The sequence below is a fragment of the Phaenicophaeus curvirostris genome, chromosome 2 (assembly GCF_032191515.1).
Source record: "Phaenicophaeus curvirostris isolate KB17595 chromosome 2, BPBGC_Pcur_1.0, whole genome shotgun sequence".
Lineage (NCBI taxonomy): Eukaryota > Metazoa > Chordata > Aves > Cuculiformes > Cuculidae > Phaenicophaeus > Phaenicophaeus curvirostris.
The window spans coordinates 118,784,666-118,802,846 of NC_091393.1; the positions used below are offsets into that span (position 1 = coordinate 118,784,666).

Sequence of the window (18,181 nt, forward strand, 5' to 3'; positions counted from 1 at the left end):
TCAGGGGAGGGGATTGTCCTACTCTGCTCTGGTGCGGCCCCACCTTGAGCACTGGGTGCAGTTTTGGGCACCACAGTATAAAAAGGACCTAAAGCTACTGGAGAGTGTCCAGAGGAAGCCACAAAGTTGGTGAATGGTTTACAGGGGAAGTCATTTGAGGAGCAGATGAAGTCACTTGGTCTGTTCAGCCCAGAGGAGAGGAGACAGAGGGGAGACCTCATTGTGTTCTACAGCTTCCTCACAAAGCAGGAAGGAGGAGCAGGTATGAGCTCTCCTCTCTGGTGACCAATGACAGGACCTGAGGTAACGGCAGGAAGATGTGCCAGGGGAGGGTCAGGTTGGATATTAGGAACAGGTTCTTCACTCAGAGGGTGGTGGAGCACTGGAACAGCTCCCCAGGGAAGCAGTCACGGCACCAAGCCTGACAATATTCCAGAAGCATTTGGACAACGCCCTCAGACACGTGGCATGTATGTTGGGGTTGTCTTACGCAGTGATAGGAGACGGACTCAACGATCCTTCCAACACAGGACATTCTATGGTTCTATCAAAATACATTGCTGGCTCAGCAAAATTAACCCTGAAAAATCTATTTCGCTTCTACAGGGAAACCACGGTATCATTTTGGACACGGGATAAGATGTGCAAACAGGCACAGCTAAAGTTCCCTCAAGTCAAGTAAAGTACATCATTTAATCATTATTGCAAGTAATAAAAAGGACGGATTATTTGAGGTTGCATGTTCTACAGGAAATGATGCTTCCCTAATTATAGAACATCTACTTACACACGTGTGCACACCCTTGTGACTCAAGAAACGTGTTCACACTTCTAATCAAGGGTATGTGAGAATATGCCAAGTAGAGATGACCTGAATGTATCTATTTGCCACAGCTGAGTGTGTGAATTGAGGCTGATGAAGCAGCCTTTTAACACTTACCATTCAGCAAAGATCTGGGAGAACTCAAGTGAGCTGTTGGCAACAGGGGAGATGAAATAGAAAGGGACACTGGAGAGGCCAGCAGAGTCGATATACTGGTACAGGCATTCCAGCAGGTCGTAGATCACTCCAGAGGGGTAACAGGGAACCAGCACGTTTCCTCCATTTCGGACAGTCATAGCTAAGGGAGAGAGAAAGAGAAATATCAGTTAATAGGGCTCATATTTAAACTTCTCAATAGAATTCCTTAATTCCAAATACTACATCAGGGATGTAAAGAAGCTACTACATGAATTAGAACACATTATGCACGTGAATTGGGAGAAACACTTCTGATTGAGGGAGGTGATTCTCCCCCTCTACTGTGCTCTTGAGAGACCTCACCTGGAGTCCCATGTCCAGTTCTGGAATCCCCAGCATAAGAAGGATAAGGAACTGTTGGAACAGGTACAGAGGAGGCCACGAAGATGATCAGAGGGCTGGAGCATCTCCTGTATGAGGACAGGCTGAGAGAATTATATTTGTTCCGCCTGGAGAAGAGAAGGCTCCAGGAAGACCTTAGAACAGCCTTCCAGTAATGAAATGGGCTCCAGGAGAGCTGGGGAGGGGCTCTTGATCAGGGAGAGCAGGGATGGGATTGGGGGTATGCAGGATTGAAGCTGCAGGAGGGGAGATTGAGATGAGATCTTAGGAAGAAACGTGTTCCTGTGAGAGTGGGAGGCCCTGGCCCAGGTTGCCCAGAGAAGTGGTGGCTGCCCCATCCCTGGAGATGTTCAAGGCCGGGTTGGATGGGGCTTGGAGCAACCTGATCCAGTGGGAGGTGTTCCTGCCTGTAGCAGGGGGATTGGAACTTGATGGGCTTTAAGGTCCCTTCCAAGCCAAACCATTCTATGATTCTATGATTTACTGCCTTCTCCAGGCTTAGCGGAGTACAGGATTATACTCCACTAGCTGGGGGGCTCAGAACAGACTGAACACATGCAAAACTCCTGACACGAGATGGCGATCTTGCACCAGCACATAAGGATAAATGAGTGAGACAAAACACCTTACCATCAAAATAAAACCTGCTCCATCTATTAGCTGTCCACCAGAGGGAAAGGACAACAGTTCACGAGCCTCAGCTGAAAGCATTACATGTGGTAAACAGTTCTGAACTCAGTTTTCAGTACTCCAAATGAAAGGCTGACGATGTGGTTACTTCAAACAGCCCTCAAAGACAGATTTGGGTGCTGGAGTGCTTTTCCTTTTTAAAAACTCTAAATATTTCTGTTCTTTGAATATAACAAGAACGATTTAAAACCTCTATGAATGGCAGTCATCTCAGGACTAGAGAAAATTGGAAAAAGGAAAAATAGGAATACTCTGTAATCAAGATCTGAGTACAACAGCAAAAGCAAGCACAGAGCAAACGCCTCGTTCTTTTGGCAGAATGAATTACAAAAATGCTGTTCCTTATGGGAAAGTGGAAATATATTGTCCAGCTCATGGAGCAATTGCTGCCTCACTAGGATTTCATCTGTGGTGATGGGTAAAACCATCTACTGCTGTTAATTGCAGCGCAGCAGCAGTAACATTATGCACAAGGCATTACACAAAAAGCTGTGAAAGAGTCTGAAAACGCACATATTACGTCCCACCATAATCACTTCCTTCACATCAATTTATTGACAGCCTTTGATGGGGTACAGATTTAGCACATTAAGGGGCTTTTCACCCCACCTACATGCTCAAGGAAGGTTTTTGTGGCTGAATGTCTAAAGGTTTTATTGAGTCTAGGGAAATGCAAACTGTATAGTAGGATTTTTCACATGCATTTAGGTCCCTAACTCTTTTAGCAGTCACTGTCTTTACATGCTGCTCACAACAGCCAGCGGTCAGACACCTTTTGTATCAGAGTTATGTTATCACTGCAGTGCAGTGGATTTATAGCCTAGGTTTTCTCAAGTCACATACAAACAATACCATCAAAATATCTGTGACTACAAATAGCAATACTTTACCCCACATGGAGTCCTGTGCCCAGTTCTGGAATCCCCAGTATAAGAAAGATATGGAACTGTTGGAACAGCTCCAGAGGAGGCCACAAAGATGATCCAAGGGCTGGGGCACCTCTGCTATGAGGACAGGCTGAGGGATTTGGGGTTCCTCAGCCTAGAGAAGAGAAGGCTCTGGGGAAACCTTATAGCAGCCTTCCAGTACCTGGAAGGGGCTACAAGAAAGCTGCGGAGGGACTTTTTCCAAGGGCATGCAGTGACAAGACAAGGGAGAATGGCTTTAAATTGGAAGGGCGGAGATTCAGATTAGACATTAGGAAGAAATTCTTCCTGCTGAGAGTGGTGATGCACTGGCCCACGTTGCACAGAGAAGCGGTGGCTGCCCCATCCCTGAAAGTGTCCAGGGCCAGGTCAGAAGGGGCTTTAAGCAGCCTGGTCTAGTGGGAGGTGTTCCTGCCTATAACAGGGGGTTGGAAATGGATAGACTTTAAGGTCCTTTCCAAGCCAAACCATTCTATGATTCTATGCTACAAAACATCCCAGCAATGTGCAGAACTATCTCTCTTACATGTGTAAGACTGAACTGTTCCATCTGTAAACAGGATGTGAAGAGAGGAATGAGGAGATTAAGAACAATATCTTCAAAGCCATCTGGGGGTTGAAAGCCAAGCCTCTGGTTCCAGAACTGGAATTTGCACTGCTTCATTATGCATCCAAAAATTCTGCAAAGAGGAAAGATAAGGACCTAGACAGCTGCATCTGGAAGAGGAAAGGAATGCAGAGTACGGGGCACAATAGTGGTCAGTGGAAAATGCTAAGGAAAAGGATATGCCTCTGCTTCAAATGAGGATACTGGCTGAACTACCAAGAGAGCTGGTTACCAATAATTAATATAAAATCACAATCCAAGGAGCAGACCATGCTTTCAGCCAGCTGTCCTATTCACTCAGCCATAGACCCAGGGTTGCTGGCCCTTTTAATATCATGTTCCTGGTACCCAGTGACACAATTTTGAAAGTGGCCTGGTGAATATTCCTAGTGCCCAGGAAAGGCCAGAAACACAGCTATCATTACACCACTGGCAAGGCTCCATGTGACAGCTTTTCAGTTTAGACTATAGCACTCAATGCCTCCGTGCAAGTTTATCGGCACATGCGGTGATCAGCACAGCAGGCACTACTTGAGGGCGTTCTTAAGCAGTTCTATAAAGGGATAAGAATTACCTCTCAGCTTCTCCAGAACAGGGATGAAAAGCTTTACAAGCACATCGCTTTCCATGCAAGCAGCTGGTCCAGTCTGGCTCTCTGCACCACTACGACAACTTTCATAGAATCATAGAATGGTTTAGGTTGGAAAGAACCTTAAAACCCATCCAGTCCCACCCTCTGCCGTGGGCAGGGACACCTCCCACTGGATCAGGTTGCTCCAAGCTCCATCCAGCCTGGCCTTGAACACCTCCAGGGATGGGGCAGCCACCACTTCTCTGGGCAACCTGGGCCAGGGCCTCACCACCCTCAGTGTGAAGAATTTCTTCCTAATGTCTAATCTAAATCTTCCCCCTTCCAATGTAAAGCTATTTCCCCTCCTCCTATCACTACATGTCCCTGTAAAAAGTCCCTCCATGGCTTTCCTGGAGCCCCTTCAGATAATGGAAGGCTGCTCTAAGGTCTCCCGGAAGCCTTCTCTTCTCCAAGCTGAACAACCCCAACTCTCTCAGCCTGTCCTCATAGCAGAGGTGCTCCCACCCTCAGATCATCTTTGTGGCCTTCTCTGGACCTCCTCCATATCTTTCTTATGTTGAGGATTCCAGAACTGGACACAGGACTCCAGGTGGGGTCCCAGGAGAGTGGAGTAGAGTGGTAGAATAATTTGAAAGCTGTTTAAGGCCCAATTAATCTCTGTGACTGACGGATGCACTCTCTTCATCAAAGCTGTATAATAATCTTGGCATTTCAAATTTAGTCTCTTTCAGCAGCTCCATAACAAGTTGTTCAATTCACAACTCACAATGAGATACTTGCTTTTCGAACAGCTGCCACCACAAGGTCAAGTTGGCACCTAAAAAGCAAACTGTGCTCTTTTCAGCTTTATATAAACACATGCGCATAAACACAAAATATCACAAACTGTCCCTACAGGCAGTCTGGCAATTTTGCTGATGATGCCCAAGGCAACGTAAAAACACAATTGCTTTTCTTGAGCTGGAGAGTGCTGGTGCTGCAGTGCTGAGCACAGGAAAAAGGGGTTTGGGGTAAATGGTGAATAACCTGGAGAAGTGACAGAGCATGGCTTCAGTGCTGCACACACAATGCGGGGAAGAAATCATGCTTGTGACTTGGTAATAATGGGAATCAGCTTCTGCAACTCTGCATACTGGGGTGAAAACAGAGATCAAGGTGGAATTTTCACACTTATATTTCTGTGCTTCGCAACTTTTACTCACAAACATATTCCTCCCTCATTTTTCCAGTTTCTGCTTTATAGTTTTTCCCTAGTACATTCTGAGCTTCTCCCAGAGCTCTCTGAATGTTTTGGAAACAGGAAAAATACATGAAAACTCTTGTTTTCAAACTCAAAAAAAAAACCCCAAAAAACTCAGCTTACCTACTCTGTTGCTTCTCCAAGCAACCTGATGCTTTTTGGACTTCTTTACACGCTTAAAAGAAAACTGATTTACTATTTACTACTCCTGATGCTGGGGTAGATGGATAAATACTGATGATGTCATGTAAAAGACAGCTCTACCACTACATTATTCATATAAACATTTTATTTCTTCAGATCACTGTGTTTTTGGCAAATACCACTCAAATTCCAGTCTCTTACAATGGCATCATTTTAAGCATGTATCTCTCTTTCATTTTTAATAATTCCCTAATTTCTCTGAGTTTCATAGAATCACAGAATCATGGAATGGTTTGGGATGGAAGGCACCTTAAAGCCCATGCAGTTCCATCCCCCTAGCATGGGAAGCAACACCCTTCACTGGATCAGGTTGCTCGAAGCCCCATCCAACCTGGCCTTGAACACCTCCAGGGATGGAACAGACATGACTTCTCTGGGCAGCCTGGGCCAGGGCCTCACCACCAGCAAACAGTATTTTCCTTATATCTAATCTAAGTCTCCCTTCTTTCAGCTTAAAACCATTTCCTCTCATCCTATCCCAGCACTCCCTGATCAGGAGCCTCTCCCCAGCTTTCCTGGAGCTCACCTCAGTACTGGGAGGCTGCTCTAAGGTCTTCCTGTCGCTTTCTCTTCTCTAGGCTAAACAAGCCCAACTCTCTCAGCCTGTCTCATAGCAGGAAGTGCTCCAGCCTTCAGATCACCTCTGTGGCCTCCTCCCACTATAACAGGTCATGTCCTTCCTACACTGAGGACTCCAGAACTGAGTGCGGAGCTCCAGGCGAGGTCTCACCAGAACAGAGTAGAGGGGCAGAATCCACTCCCTCGCTCTGCTGGTCCCACTGCTTTGGATGCAGCCCAGGACACAGTTGGCTTGCTCAGCTGCACACATTGCTGGCTCACATTGAGCTTCTCATCAACCAGAACTCCGAAGCCTTTGTCTTCAGGGCTACTCTCAACCCAATCTCTGTGCAGTCTCTGGTTGTGTTTGGGGTTGCCCTGACAATTGCTCAAACAAATCTGTCTCATTCAAAATAGAAGCTGGCTTGAAGACCTTGCACAAACCCCTCAAAATAGTTTAGAATGTTTCTGTAAACCCCAACAACTTGTGCAGATAAACAGCCACCTGTACCTATGTATGTAACACATTTATTTATATGCATTCAGCATTTGGATTTTGCTTTGGCCTAAGCTACACCTCTAAGACTTTGTTTAATTTTTAAAAGCAGTTTAATTAACAAAGGTCTTGCTCTTGTTTACTTAGCATATGGCTGTTGCAGCTCAAGACAGGAGTGACCACCAAGGTGCTTGCTGGAGCAGAGCTGGCAGCAGGGCAGCATGTAGCTCTCCGTGGCCACTCCGGCACAAAGTGGGGGCCTACAGGAAAGCTGGGAAAGGGCTCTTTGTCAGGGAGTGTAGTGACAGACAGGGGATAATGGTTTTAAGCTGAAAGAGGGGAGATTTAGATGAGATCCTAGAAAGAAATGTTTTGCTGTGAGGGTGGGGAGGCCCTGGCCCAGGTGACCTAGAGAAGTGGTGGCTGCCCCATCCCTGGAGGTGTTCAAGGCCAGGTTGGATGGGCCTTTGAGCAACCTGATCCAGTGAGAGGTGTCCCTGCCCATGGCAGAGGGTTGGAACTGGATGGGCTTTAAGGTCCCTTCCCCTTCCAATCTAAACCACTCCATGATGTTACGGAAATCTAACATTTCAGCTCAGAAATTTCAGCTTCCTCCGTGGTTTAGGGTAAGATGATAGGTTGTAATCGTGCTACCATATGCCAGGGAGACAGTAACCCCCATAAATGTCCATAAGGAACAGAGAAGGGCAGCACATCTGGATCTGGCACAAGGTCACCAAAGCTTAACTGCAAGAGCTCATGGGGTAATAAAATTAACAATGCTTGAAAACAATGAAAACAGACCATAACACACAAACATATGCACCACTCAGGAAAGGAAGTCACAAGTGTTTGGAATTAACACAGCTTCAAGGGGAGGTTGAACAAGTTCCTGGAAGAGAAATCCCCTGCATGTTACTGTCTACACAAAAGCCATATCTGATTCAGGAAATTAATGAAATAAAAATAGTAGAAGGTGATGAGATAGGAATGGTTGGACTCGCTGATCCGGTGGGTCTCTTCCAACCTGGTGATTCTATGATTCTATGATTCTATGAGATTAGGAGGGCAAAGTACTTCATAGTCTCATCCTGTTCTTCTGCACTTCTCTAGACCTCTACTCATAAGCCCTGCAGGAGCCAGGATGCTAGCAGAGAGGACCTCTGGTATAATCCAAGATTATCATTCTTATAAAACGCCGCAACACACTCTATTAACCAGTACTTACACTATAAGGAATCATCCTGACCCTGCAACCCATCTTTTCATATAAAGAAACCCCAAATTCCACGTAATTTTATCTTGTAAATTGCACAACATGACCTATGACTCCTGCTTGAAACGAAAATTTTCTAAACAGTGATATCTGATTTTGATCTAGAGATGGAGGAACCTACCACATCCCTGGTATTATTTGTCTTCCACTGCCATGGCAGGCTCACACTGGGATGGTGAGACACTACACAGATATTCAATTAAGGAAAAAGTCCTTTCTTTTTGACACTTGTAAAACTGAAGCCTTCAGTTTGTTGGAAATTAGGAGTTTTTTGAGGGTTCATCTGCTTTGAGACAAAGGAGGTTGTAGCGAGGCAGAGTTGGTCTCTTCTCCCAAATAACAACTTATAGGATGAGAAGAAATGGCCTCAAGTTGTGCCAAGGGAAGTTTAGATTGGATGCCTCATCCCTAGAGGTGCTCAAGGCCAGGCTAGATGAGGCTTTGAGCAACATGGTCCAGTGGGAGGTGTCCCTGCCCATGGTGGGGGGAGGTGGGGTAGAACTGGATGGGCTTTAAAGTTCCTTCCTACCCAAACCATTCTATAAATACACAACAGGACAGACACGAGAAAGGGGTTTGATGACAGAAGGGTGAGAGCATAGAGGAACTGAGGTGGGGGAAGGGGAGAAAAGAAGAGAACAGCACTGAATGTGACATTCCAAACAGGCTGAAAAATGCTGCCATTCACACTGATATCAGAGCTTTGCAATTATCAGCTTTTCCAGCTGTGAAAGCGTCTGATTAGGTTTTATATTTCTGGAGTCTATAAATATATCTTGATATTTTTTTTTAAACAGAGATTGTGCTGTTTGCTTTTGATGTATTTAAAAATCAGGTGTAAGAAGGGAAGCAGATGTGCTTGTTTTCAAAACTGAAAGTCATAAAAAACCATGTAAAGATTTTACACCAGCTGATATACAGGAAGGAAATAGTAATATTTCAGCAGGGAACAATATCCAAAACCTAGGCAACATGTAGTCTGTTGGCAGCTAAGCGATATACTTAGCAAACCAAGAGCAGCAGATGATTAAATCTCATTATACCTGTTCCATTCCAAAACATTTTAGGTACAACTTGTGTCTCTCCAAGCACTTACCGTATTAATGACATCAGGAGCACATCGTAAAATCTAAACAGCTAGTTTTATGCCAGAAGCAATAGCTGGACAACTTATTCAATTCCAGGAATCTCAGAATTATTTCCCACCCAAAGCAATGAATAAGATAATAAAACAGGCAAAAGACTTCTTCCAACGACCTACCCAAGTTGCTGCAGAACTCTCCTACCATGCCATCTGGGTTTGCAGTAGGGATTTGCGTAAGACCTGTCAGGATGAGAACATCACTATTTTTAAGAGAAGTCTGGTCCATGGGCTGGAAGAGAGCACAGAGAAATAAAATTAAAAACATGAGAGATATAACACAGGTTTGTCTCCTCTGCACCAAGAGGTTTGCAACACATAGCAGATACAGTGACTAAGAAGGAGAACACATGGAATACTTTAAACTTAACATCCCTTCACCTGTAGAAATGTAACTGGAGTTAATAAACACATACGACTGTTTACCTTGAGGGTGGGGAGGCCCTGGCCCAGGTTGCCCAAGGAAGTTGTGGCTGCCGCATCCCTGGAGGTGTTTAAGGCCAGGTTGGATGGGGCTTTGAGCAACCTGATGCAGTGGGAAGTGTCCCTGCTCATCGCAGGGGTGGAACTGGATGGGATTTATGGTCCCTTCCAATCCAAACCATTCTATGATTCTGCGATTCTATGATACCTGCATACTACAGCCCAAAAGAAACAATGGAACTATAACTCGGTCCACCTCAAAGAAGTGTCCGTGGACTAATAATTTCATGGCCTGAGGAGCTGACCGCTTACCAAACAATAATTTCCTTAGGATGAGGCAATGCATTCCAGAAGGGTTTAACACTTGTGTCCCTATCTATGGCTGCACTGGTTCCCAACTCGCTTCCCTTTGCAAGTTGAGGTGTCAGCCCTGATTCCAGGGCTCACTGTTTGCAGGGGGCAGTAACATTTCCCTTAGCCATTCAGTGGATTCTTTTTCATAGAATCACAGAATGGTTTGGGTTGGAAGGGACCATAAAGGCCATCCAGATCCACTGCCCCTGCCATAGGCAGGGACACTTCCCACTGCATCAGGCTGCTCTTTGAAAGGGAAGAGATCAGCAAAGGACATTAGGCTCGAAGCTTTCAGTTTTGTGTATGAATCTGAACGTGGTATAAGGCTCTCCCTTGACTGTGAAGGCCACTCTTCGGTCCACAGCGTTATAGCCATGACTTTCAAATACTGATTTCAGATTGTTTGCACAGGCATTTTTAGAAACCTGGTTTTGTGAAATGGTAAACAGCTACTGCTGGTTGAAAAAAAATGGTTTAGAAACCAAGAAATGTTATTTACTTATCTAAGAAGTAATCATAAATATTAATTTTTGTAATGCAACCGTAGCGTCAGGCCAAACAGACAAGTATTTCCTTAAAAGTCAGCAGCTGAAAACAGGTGAAAAATCCCAGTTTCAACTGCATAAAAATAAATCCATACAAAAAAGCAGTGCTCCCGATGCAAGACCAGAGCTAAAGCAATAAAGCCAATCTAACTTGGCTTAGCCCTCTCCCCTAGTGCAAAGAAACAAGCGTGGTGACCTGGCCACTGGCAGGCAGTGTAATGTTAAAGCAAATGCTGCTTCTGCCTCAACTTTGCATAAAGGCTCACGCTTTTTTCACTGAGGTGAATCATTCGACATATTTTATACTGGCATTTTATTAAAGCAGAATGAAAATGCATACCTACTTCTCTCCATTAGCAAACATAAGAGTAGATATTCAGAAATTACACTTGTGACCTCATACAGAATCCCATAACGGTTGGAGTTGGAAGATACCTTTGGAGCTCACTCAGTCCAACTCTCCTGCTAACGTAGGGTCACCTTGAGTAGGTTGCACAGGATCGCGTCCAGGTGGCTTTAAATATCTTCAGAGAAGGAGATTCCACTACCTGTCTGGGCAGCCTGTTCCAGTGCTCCATCACCCTCACAGGAAACAAGTTTTTTCTCATGACCAGGTGGAATTTCCTGTGCTGCAGTTTCCACTCATTGCCCTGTCCTGTCACTGGCCATGACTGAAAAGAGTGTGGCCCTATTCTCTTGACACTTGCCCCTCAGACACTGATAAGCAGGGCTCCTCTCGGTCTTTTCCAGGCTAAATTGATCTCACTCAGCCTCTCCTCACAGGAGACATGCTCCGGTGCTCTCACATCTCTGTGGTCTCAGCTGGACTCTCTCCAGTCATTCCTTGTCTTTCTTGAGCTGGGGAGCCCAGAACTGGACACAGGACTCTAGGTACGGCCTCACTAGGGCAGAGCAGAGGTGGAGGGGAACCTCCCTTGCCCTGCTCCCTACACTCTTCTCCACGCACCCCAGGATGCCACTGGCTGCTGTGGTGACAAGGACCCATTTCTGGCTCAGGGTGAGCTTGTCCACTGGGTCTCCCAGGTCCTTCTCTGCAGAGCTGCTTTACAACTGTATTTCACCTGTATTCATGCATGCGGTTGTTCCACCAGAGGTGGAGAACCTTGTATTTGCCACTGTTGAACTCTATTAGGTTCCTCTCTGCCCAACTCCCCAGCTTATCCAGGTCTCACTAAATGTCAGCACAGACTTCCAGTGAATCAGCCACTCCTCCCAGTTTTGTATCATCAGCAAACTTGCTGAGGGCAAATTCCATCCCCTCATCCAGGTCACTGATGAATATGTTGAACAAGACTGGGCCATGTAGCAACCCCTGTATATACTAAACACATATTCTTGACACTCAAAATCTAGCATAATTCAATCTTGAAAAAGAAAAACTCACTTTTTTCACTGCAGATGCAGTACAGCTATAGTGAAAAGTTAACTTTCAGCTTCCCTATGGGCTAGAATGCACTTCCTACAGCTACTATTCAAGTGAAGGTGGGCAATGCAGCCAGTTGCATGGCATTTTATGCTTATTTATTCTCAATAGACCCTCTTCAGTCTCATCAACCAGGGAAGACTCCTACCAAAAGAGCCCGATGAAGAGATTTCCTCTACAGAACTTAGAAGAGCACTCTACAGGTGCTTGCTCAAAGGCCCTCAGTGCCATCCTTAGGTAGCTGAGAAAGACCTTGCTCTGTTAAACACACAGGAAAACTTCATATCAACTTTGACAGAAGTTTACGCTGTGCCCCACCTTGTAGGACCAGACCTGTCACATGAGATTTATTGCCATCTTTGACTCTCCATAGTGTATCCATGAAATGAAACGCCAATAATGCAATAAAAAATAATACCGAATCTGCCTGTGGTAATGTACATAATGATTATGCCATATTAGATACGCATAATTTCAGCTGCAGTTGCACTGAGAGGGCCTGCATTGATTTTTGGGGGTTAATGTAAGGAATATGTCTTAAAAGGCTTTTAGTGACACATCTGAACCTCTGCTGTCAACTCCCGCTCTCCATTCAGTGGCAACGGTGTCAGTTCCAGCCTCAGAAGCAGGCGAGGCAAAACTTTCAATAGAAACCATCTGTCAGAAGGCAGAAGTTAAGGGAACAATTAATGGTGCCAGACCTAACTCTCAAACAAACTCCTTAAAGCTCTGCAGTTACTTTCAGCAGCTACTCTTCCAACCTGGTTATTCTATGATTCTATGAAATACAGACTTGCTGAACCCTTCACCTGCACTCCCTGCAGGCTCGCTGAGGATTCCACAAGAGATTTCTGCTGCTGCATCCAAGATCAGCCCATCTGCCAGCATTCACTGCCCACAGCTTCAGCTGATCTGCTATATCTGAGCTAAGCCAACCGATTCACCTCCTACCTGTTGTCAATAGAGAGGGACTGATTACAGGTGTACCCTAACAGATGTAACCTAGATGCAACTTAACGGTTCAAGAAACATTTAAGCTGTAATTTATACCAAAGAAGCAATCCCACTCTCTTCCCGTGAGTGCTGATTCCCACCCGTGCTGCCATCTCCATTATGTCACCACTTAAATCCCAGTGTTGGCAAAAATAAGACTCACAGAATAGAATAGAATCATAGAACTCTTTGGGTTGGAAGGGACCTTTACAAGTCATCTACTCCAACCATCTTTAATCAGAACATGTTACTCAGAGCCCCATCCAACCAGGCCTTGAGTGCTTCTTGGGATGAGGCCTCCACTACCTCCCTGGGCAACCACCATCCTCCCTGAGCAACCCTGGGAAGGACTGGGGAGGACCAGTTCTGGATAGGTGATATGATCCTTATCCTCTTTGCACCTTGAAAGAAGGAAATGCTTTTCAGGCTGTTACTGTGTATATTAGACAAGATGTAAGAGGAAGAGGCATTATTCCCTTTGTACATCCAAATAATCTGTGCCTCGTCACCGTAAGAGAAGTGGCTGATTACAGCCTGGTAAATTGATATCGGCTTTAAGTAACTACAGAGGCAGTTCCAGAAGGCTGGAAAAGTGCTAAGTTCATGCTATGGTTCAAAAAGCTTATGATATGTGATTGAGATAAGTAATTGAGAGCAGACCTGCAGAGAAGGACTTGGTGGTGCTGGTTGATGAGAAGCTCTACGTGAGCCGGCAATGTGCACTCAAAGCCCAGAAACCCAAACGTATCCTGGGCTGCATCAAAAAAAAAAAAATTTGGCCGGCAGGTTGAGAGAGGGGATTCTCTCCCTCTACTCCAGTCTCATAAGACCCCACCTGGAGTAGTGTGTCCAGTTCTGGAATCCCCAACATAAGAAGGATATGGAATTATTGAAATGGGTCCAGAGGAAGCTACAAAGACGATCCGAGGACTGGAGCACCTCCCATATGAGGACAGGCTGAGAGAGTTGCCTCCAAAGAGACCTTGTAGTGACCTTCCAGTGCCTGAAGGCACACCAGGAAAGGTGAGGAGGGACTTTTTACAAGGGCCTGTGGTTCTAGGACAAGGGGGAATGGCTTTCAATTGGAGGGGGGAAGATTTAGATTAGACATTAGGATGGAATTTGACACAAGAAGGGTGGTGAGGCCCTGGCCCAGGTTGTCCAGGTAAGACATGGCTGCCCCAACCCAGGAGGTGTTCAAGGACAGGTTGGATGGGGCTTTGAACAACCCGATCCAGCAGGAGGTGTCCCTGCCCATGGCAGGGGGTTGGAACTGTATGATCCTTAAGGTCCTTTTCAACCCAAACCATTCTATGATTCTATGTTTGTACATAAAGATACACTGATGAACTGGGTATCACTTTTAAAACAAGACACAGTGACTGGTTTCATATGTTGCTTGAAGAAGGGAATTTCAGTGTGACAGCTCACCAGGATTCTATGGAGAAACAGGTCAGACAAACAACTTTTCACTCCCTGATTTAAAAACACTTATGTGTGGAACACAATTCTGACTCTGTGCCACTCAAGATATTGTTATCATTACACATTGCCTATCAAACATCAAACAGATGAAAAGCTGGTTGGCAGCTCACAAAATCCACTAGTCCTTATAGAAGCATCATCTTGTAGGAGTTTGTACCAGTGTCCACAGGGATTAATCCAAGGACAAAAGCTATCCACTGCACGTGTGGCCACCAGCCACACATGAATCATAGAATCACGGAATGGTTTGGGTGGGAAAGGACCCTAAAGCCCATCCAGTTCCAACCTGCCTGCAGGGACACCTCCCACTCTATGAGGTTTCTCAAAGCCCCATCCAACCTGGCCTTCAACACCTCCAGGGATGGGGCAGCCACCACTTCTCCGGGGAACCTGGGCCAGGGCCTCCCCACCCTCACAGCAAAACATTTCTTCCTAAAATCTCATCTCAACCTCCCCTCTTTCAGCTGAAAACCGTTCCCCCTCATCCTGTCCCTGCACTCTCTGATCAAGAGCCCCTCCCCAGCTTTCCTGGAGCCCATTTCAGTACTGGAAGGCTACTCTAAGGTCTCCTGGGAGCCTTCTCTTCTCCAGAGTAAACAAGCCCAACTCTCTCAGCCTGTCCTCATACAGGAGGCGCTCCAGCCCTTGGATCATCTTCATGGCCTCCTCTGGACTCGCTCCAACAGACAGACGTCTTTCCTGTGCTGAGGACTCCAGAGCTGAATGCAGAACTCCAGGTGAAGTCTCACAAGAGCAAAGGGGCAATGAAGAGAAAACAATCTCGGTTACCAAACTACTTTTTATAGCACAACTTCCTCTTTCACAGAAATATTCCATTCACATATTGTCAAGTAGTGCTGCTGCCCCTCCTCTAGAAAGTAACTATGGAGCACAACCCAGGCCATTGTGAGGCTGATGAGAAAAAGGGATTTAGAGACTCTAAAGCATGGCACGCAGCTAAGTACAGCTGTACTATTAAGGATGGTTTATCTACTGTAGTTCCTCAGCTCCTGAGATCAAGCTTTTAAATAAAGTATGCTCAGAAGCAAAGCTCTTTAGAAGACACTCACCTTGAGGGAAAACACTTACTGATCATGAACCTGACACATTTTCTCAATTATTTTTAAATACCTCCTGCTTCGATTGCTTTTAACTATTTTGACAACTTCTGAAGCACACAAGACTGAAAACTTCAAGCCATTCTTCACACTAAGAATTTATGTATCTAGAGAGAATTAATTTACTGGAAATTACATCTACAGCACTATAAAGACTTTGCCCTTAGCAGAGCAGGGTGGAAAAGTTGGCAGCCAGTTAGCTATCATTTCTCCCAAGGAAGGATGTTTCAGAAGTGATATAGAAGCAGCCTGTGAACTGCCTGTAAAGATTCTTCAGTGAAATACTGATTTTAGAAAAAATCACTAATGCTCTTTTGTTCAAGTCTGCAGAAAATTTCTTGCTTTAAGGTGAAGAAGGATATCCCAGCTGGTGAGGAAGGTAACATCAAATCCTCGACAGCAAAGAATTTTAGTTGTCTTTCCCTGGTAACTGTTGATCATAAAATCATGGAATGGTTTGGCTTGGAAGGGAACTTAAAGATCATCCAGTTCCAGTACTCTTGCCTTAGGCAGGGAGACCTCCCTCTAGACCAGACTGCTCAAAGCCCCATCCAACCTGGCCTTGAACACCTCCAAGGAAGGGGCATCCACAACTTCCCTGGGCAACCTGTGCCAGGGCCTCACCACTCTCAGCGTGAAGAATTTCTTCCTAAATGTCTAATCGAAATTTTCCCCCTTCCAATTTTAAGCCATTTCCCCCATCCTGTCACTACAGGCCCTCGTAAAAAGCCCCTCCCCAGCTTTCCTGAACCCCCTTCAGGTACCAGAAGGTCTTCTCAGAGCCTCCCCTTTTCCAGGTTGAACAAGCCCAACTCTCTCAGCCTGTCCTCATAGCAGAGGTGCTCCAGTCCTCAATACTTCTCTGTTTATCATGGTGGTATGTCTTCTCAACACTTGTTGAAAGTCTAGCTAATTACTAACAGAGGGACCTTTGTACAACTTCCATGTTATATGTGAACCCAGCTGAGAAAATTCCCTCTGTTTTTGGGGGGCAAAGACACTTCCTCCTGTAAAAGACTAACAAAAGTCAGAGACTGTACCTGAGGGTGTGTTGTAAGTAGAGAAGATCCTGAAACATAAGAAACTTTTTCATAGTGTGACTGGATAATCCAATTGGAACTTCCAAGAGCATAGCCGGAACTGAGAGGGGTGACCTGCACAGCACCAAACAGCTCCTGAAAAACACAGTAAGAGATATTAAGTTGAGCAAGAGAATGCAGAACAGATCATTTTATCATCAGTGATATCAATTTTAAAAGTAGTTCTGCTATTCAAAGCCTCTATGAAGCTACTTACCCAAGCTTTATGTCTCCTGGTTTTACTTACCAATGTCTATCAGGACACATGCTCTGACATAATGTGTTCCTGAGGTAAAGCCTTCATATTCTCATCCTAACAAGTGATAGGACGAGAGCAAATGGCCTCATGTTCCACCATGGGAGGTTTAGATTGGATATCAGGAAAAATTCCTTTACCAAAAGGGTGGTGAAGCATTGGAAGAGGCTGCCCAGGGCAGTGATGGAGTCCCCATCCCTGGAGGGGTTGAAAAAATGTGTGGCTGTGGCACTTCAGGACACGGTTTAGTTGGCACTAAGATGACACTTAGTGGTGTTGTGCTGATGGTTGGACTGGATGATCTTAGAGGACTTTTCCAACCTTAATGATTCCATGATTCTATGATTCTAAATTCTCTCTTCAATGTGAATTCTATGGCATCTGAATTCACACTGAAACATAACCGTAAATGGAGGAATCCACCGGGGTCTTGATTCTCTGCCTGCCTCTGCCTTACTGAAGAAGCTTGTAGGACCTTTACTGCCTTGAAGACTCTATTCTCTCCTAGTCAACTTGTATTGACATTGGCCAGCACGAGAGAAAAAAGTACAAGTAGCTCTGGACTGATATAAAACTGTTCACGTTACACAGTGCTGTGGAAGACATAAACTTAACTTCTAACTCACTCACTTTCTAACTTCATTTGGTTTTAAATGCTGTCTAGTGGTGATTTAGAAACAACACCCCAACAATTCAATCCAAATTTCAGTTTCAACTTCAAGCATAAGCAACCCGACAGTTGCCTCCTTTCCAGGCATCAAAAGAAAGTGCACTGCTTTAACTGCACGCAGTAATGTGTTACACTTGTTTTGAGAAAGGAAAATAAGCCTCCACGTATGCCTCACTAATGTGATCTACTTTCTGGTTACTGAATAATAGAACAAGCATCTGATTCATGCAATACTAATGATTTTTCTACCATCCCAATATGTATTTGGATCCTCTGGAAAACAAAACAGGATCTCCATCCCTCAGAGGGTGTAAACGTAGGCTCCAGATTCTGCTGATACGCAGACATGAAGAGTGGACACCAAACCATTCTTGATGCTGCCACATCTTGGGTTAACTGACTAATTAGGGTCTGGTTATTTTAAAAGCTTTCTTCGGGAAGAGATAAAATATGCTCTACAAATGTCTTTTTTCTCCCAGTAACTATAAAAGAGTGATTGCTCAGATGCACAGATCTAAAATTAGGTGAGATACATCCACACTGTGAGAAAATGAACAGTAACCACCTCAGGATATGGAAGAAGTTCAAATGCCCTCAACCTGTCACATTGCTAGACAGAGCTGTAGTTGTCACTTATGTCAGAAGCCATCTTAGTGGTGGCTTAGGGTCTTTTTTTACCAGCTGTAATGCAGCACCACACAGATCCAAATCCACTGAATTT

General features: G+C 45.1%; 1 protein-coding gene across 3 annotated transcripts in view; it reads right to left on the reverse strand.

The window, feature by feature from the left end:
* Positions 1-18,181, reverse strand: part of INTS9 (integrator complex subunit 9) — an 88,058-nt gene that overhangs the window by 39,469 nt on the left and 30,408 nt on the right. For all 3 annotated transcript variants that reach the window (XM_069850658.1, XM_069850659.1, XM_069850657.1), the window contains 3 exons: positions 16,496-16,630; positions 9,214-9,325; positions 941-1,121 (listed from right to left, as the gene is read on the reverse strand). In XM_069850658.1, coding sequence (XP_069706759.1) covers positions 941-1,121; positions 9,214-9,325; positions 16,496-16,630 — 428 coding nt within the window. The remainder of the gene's footprint in view (positions 1-940; positions 1,122-9,213; positions 9,326-16,495; positions 16,631-18,181) is intronic.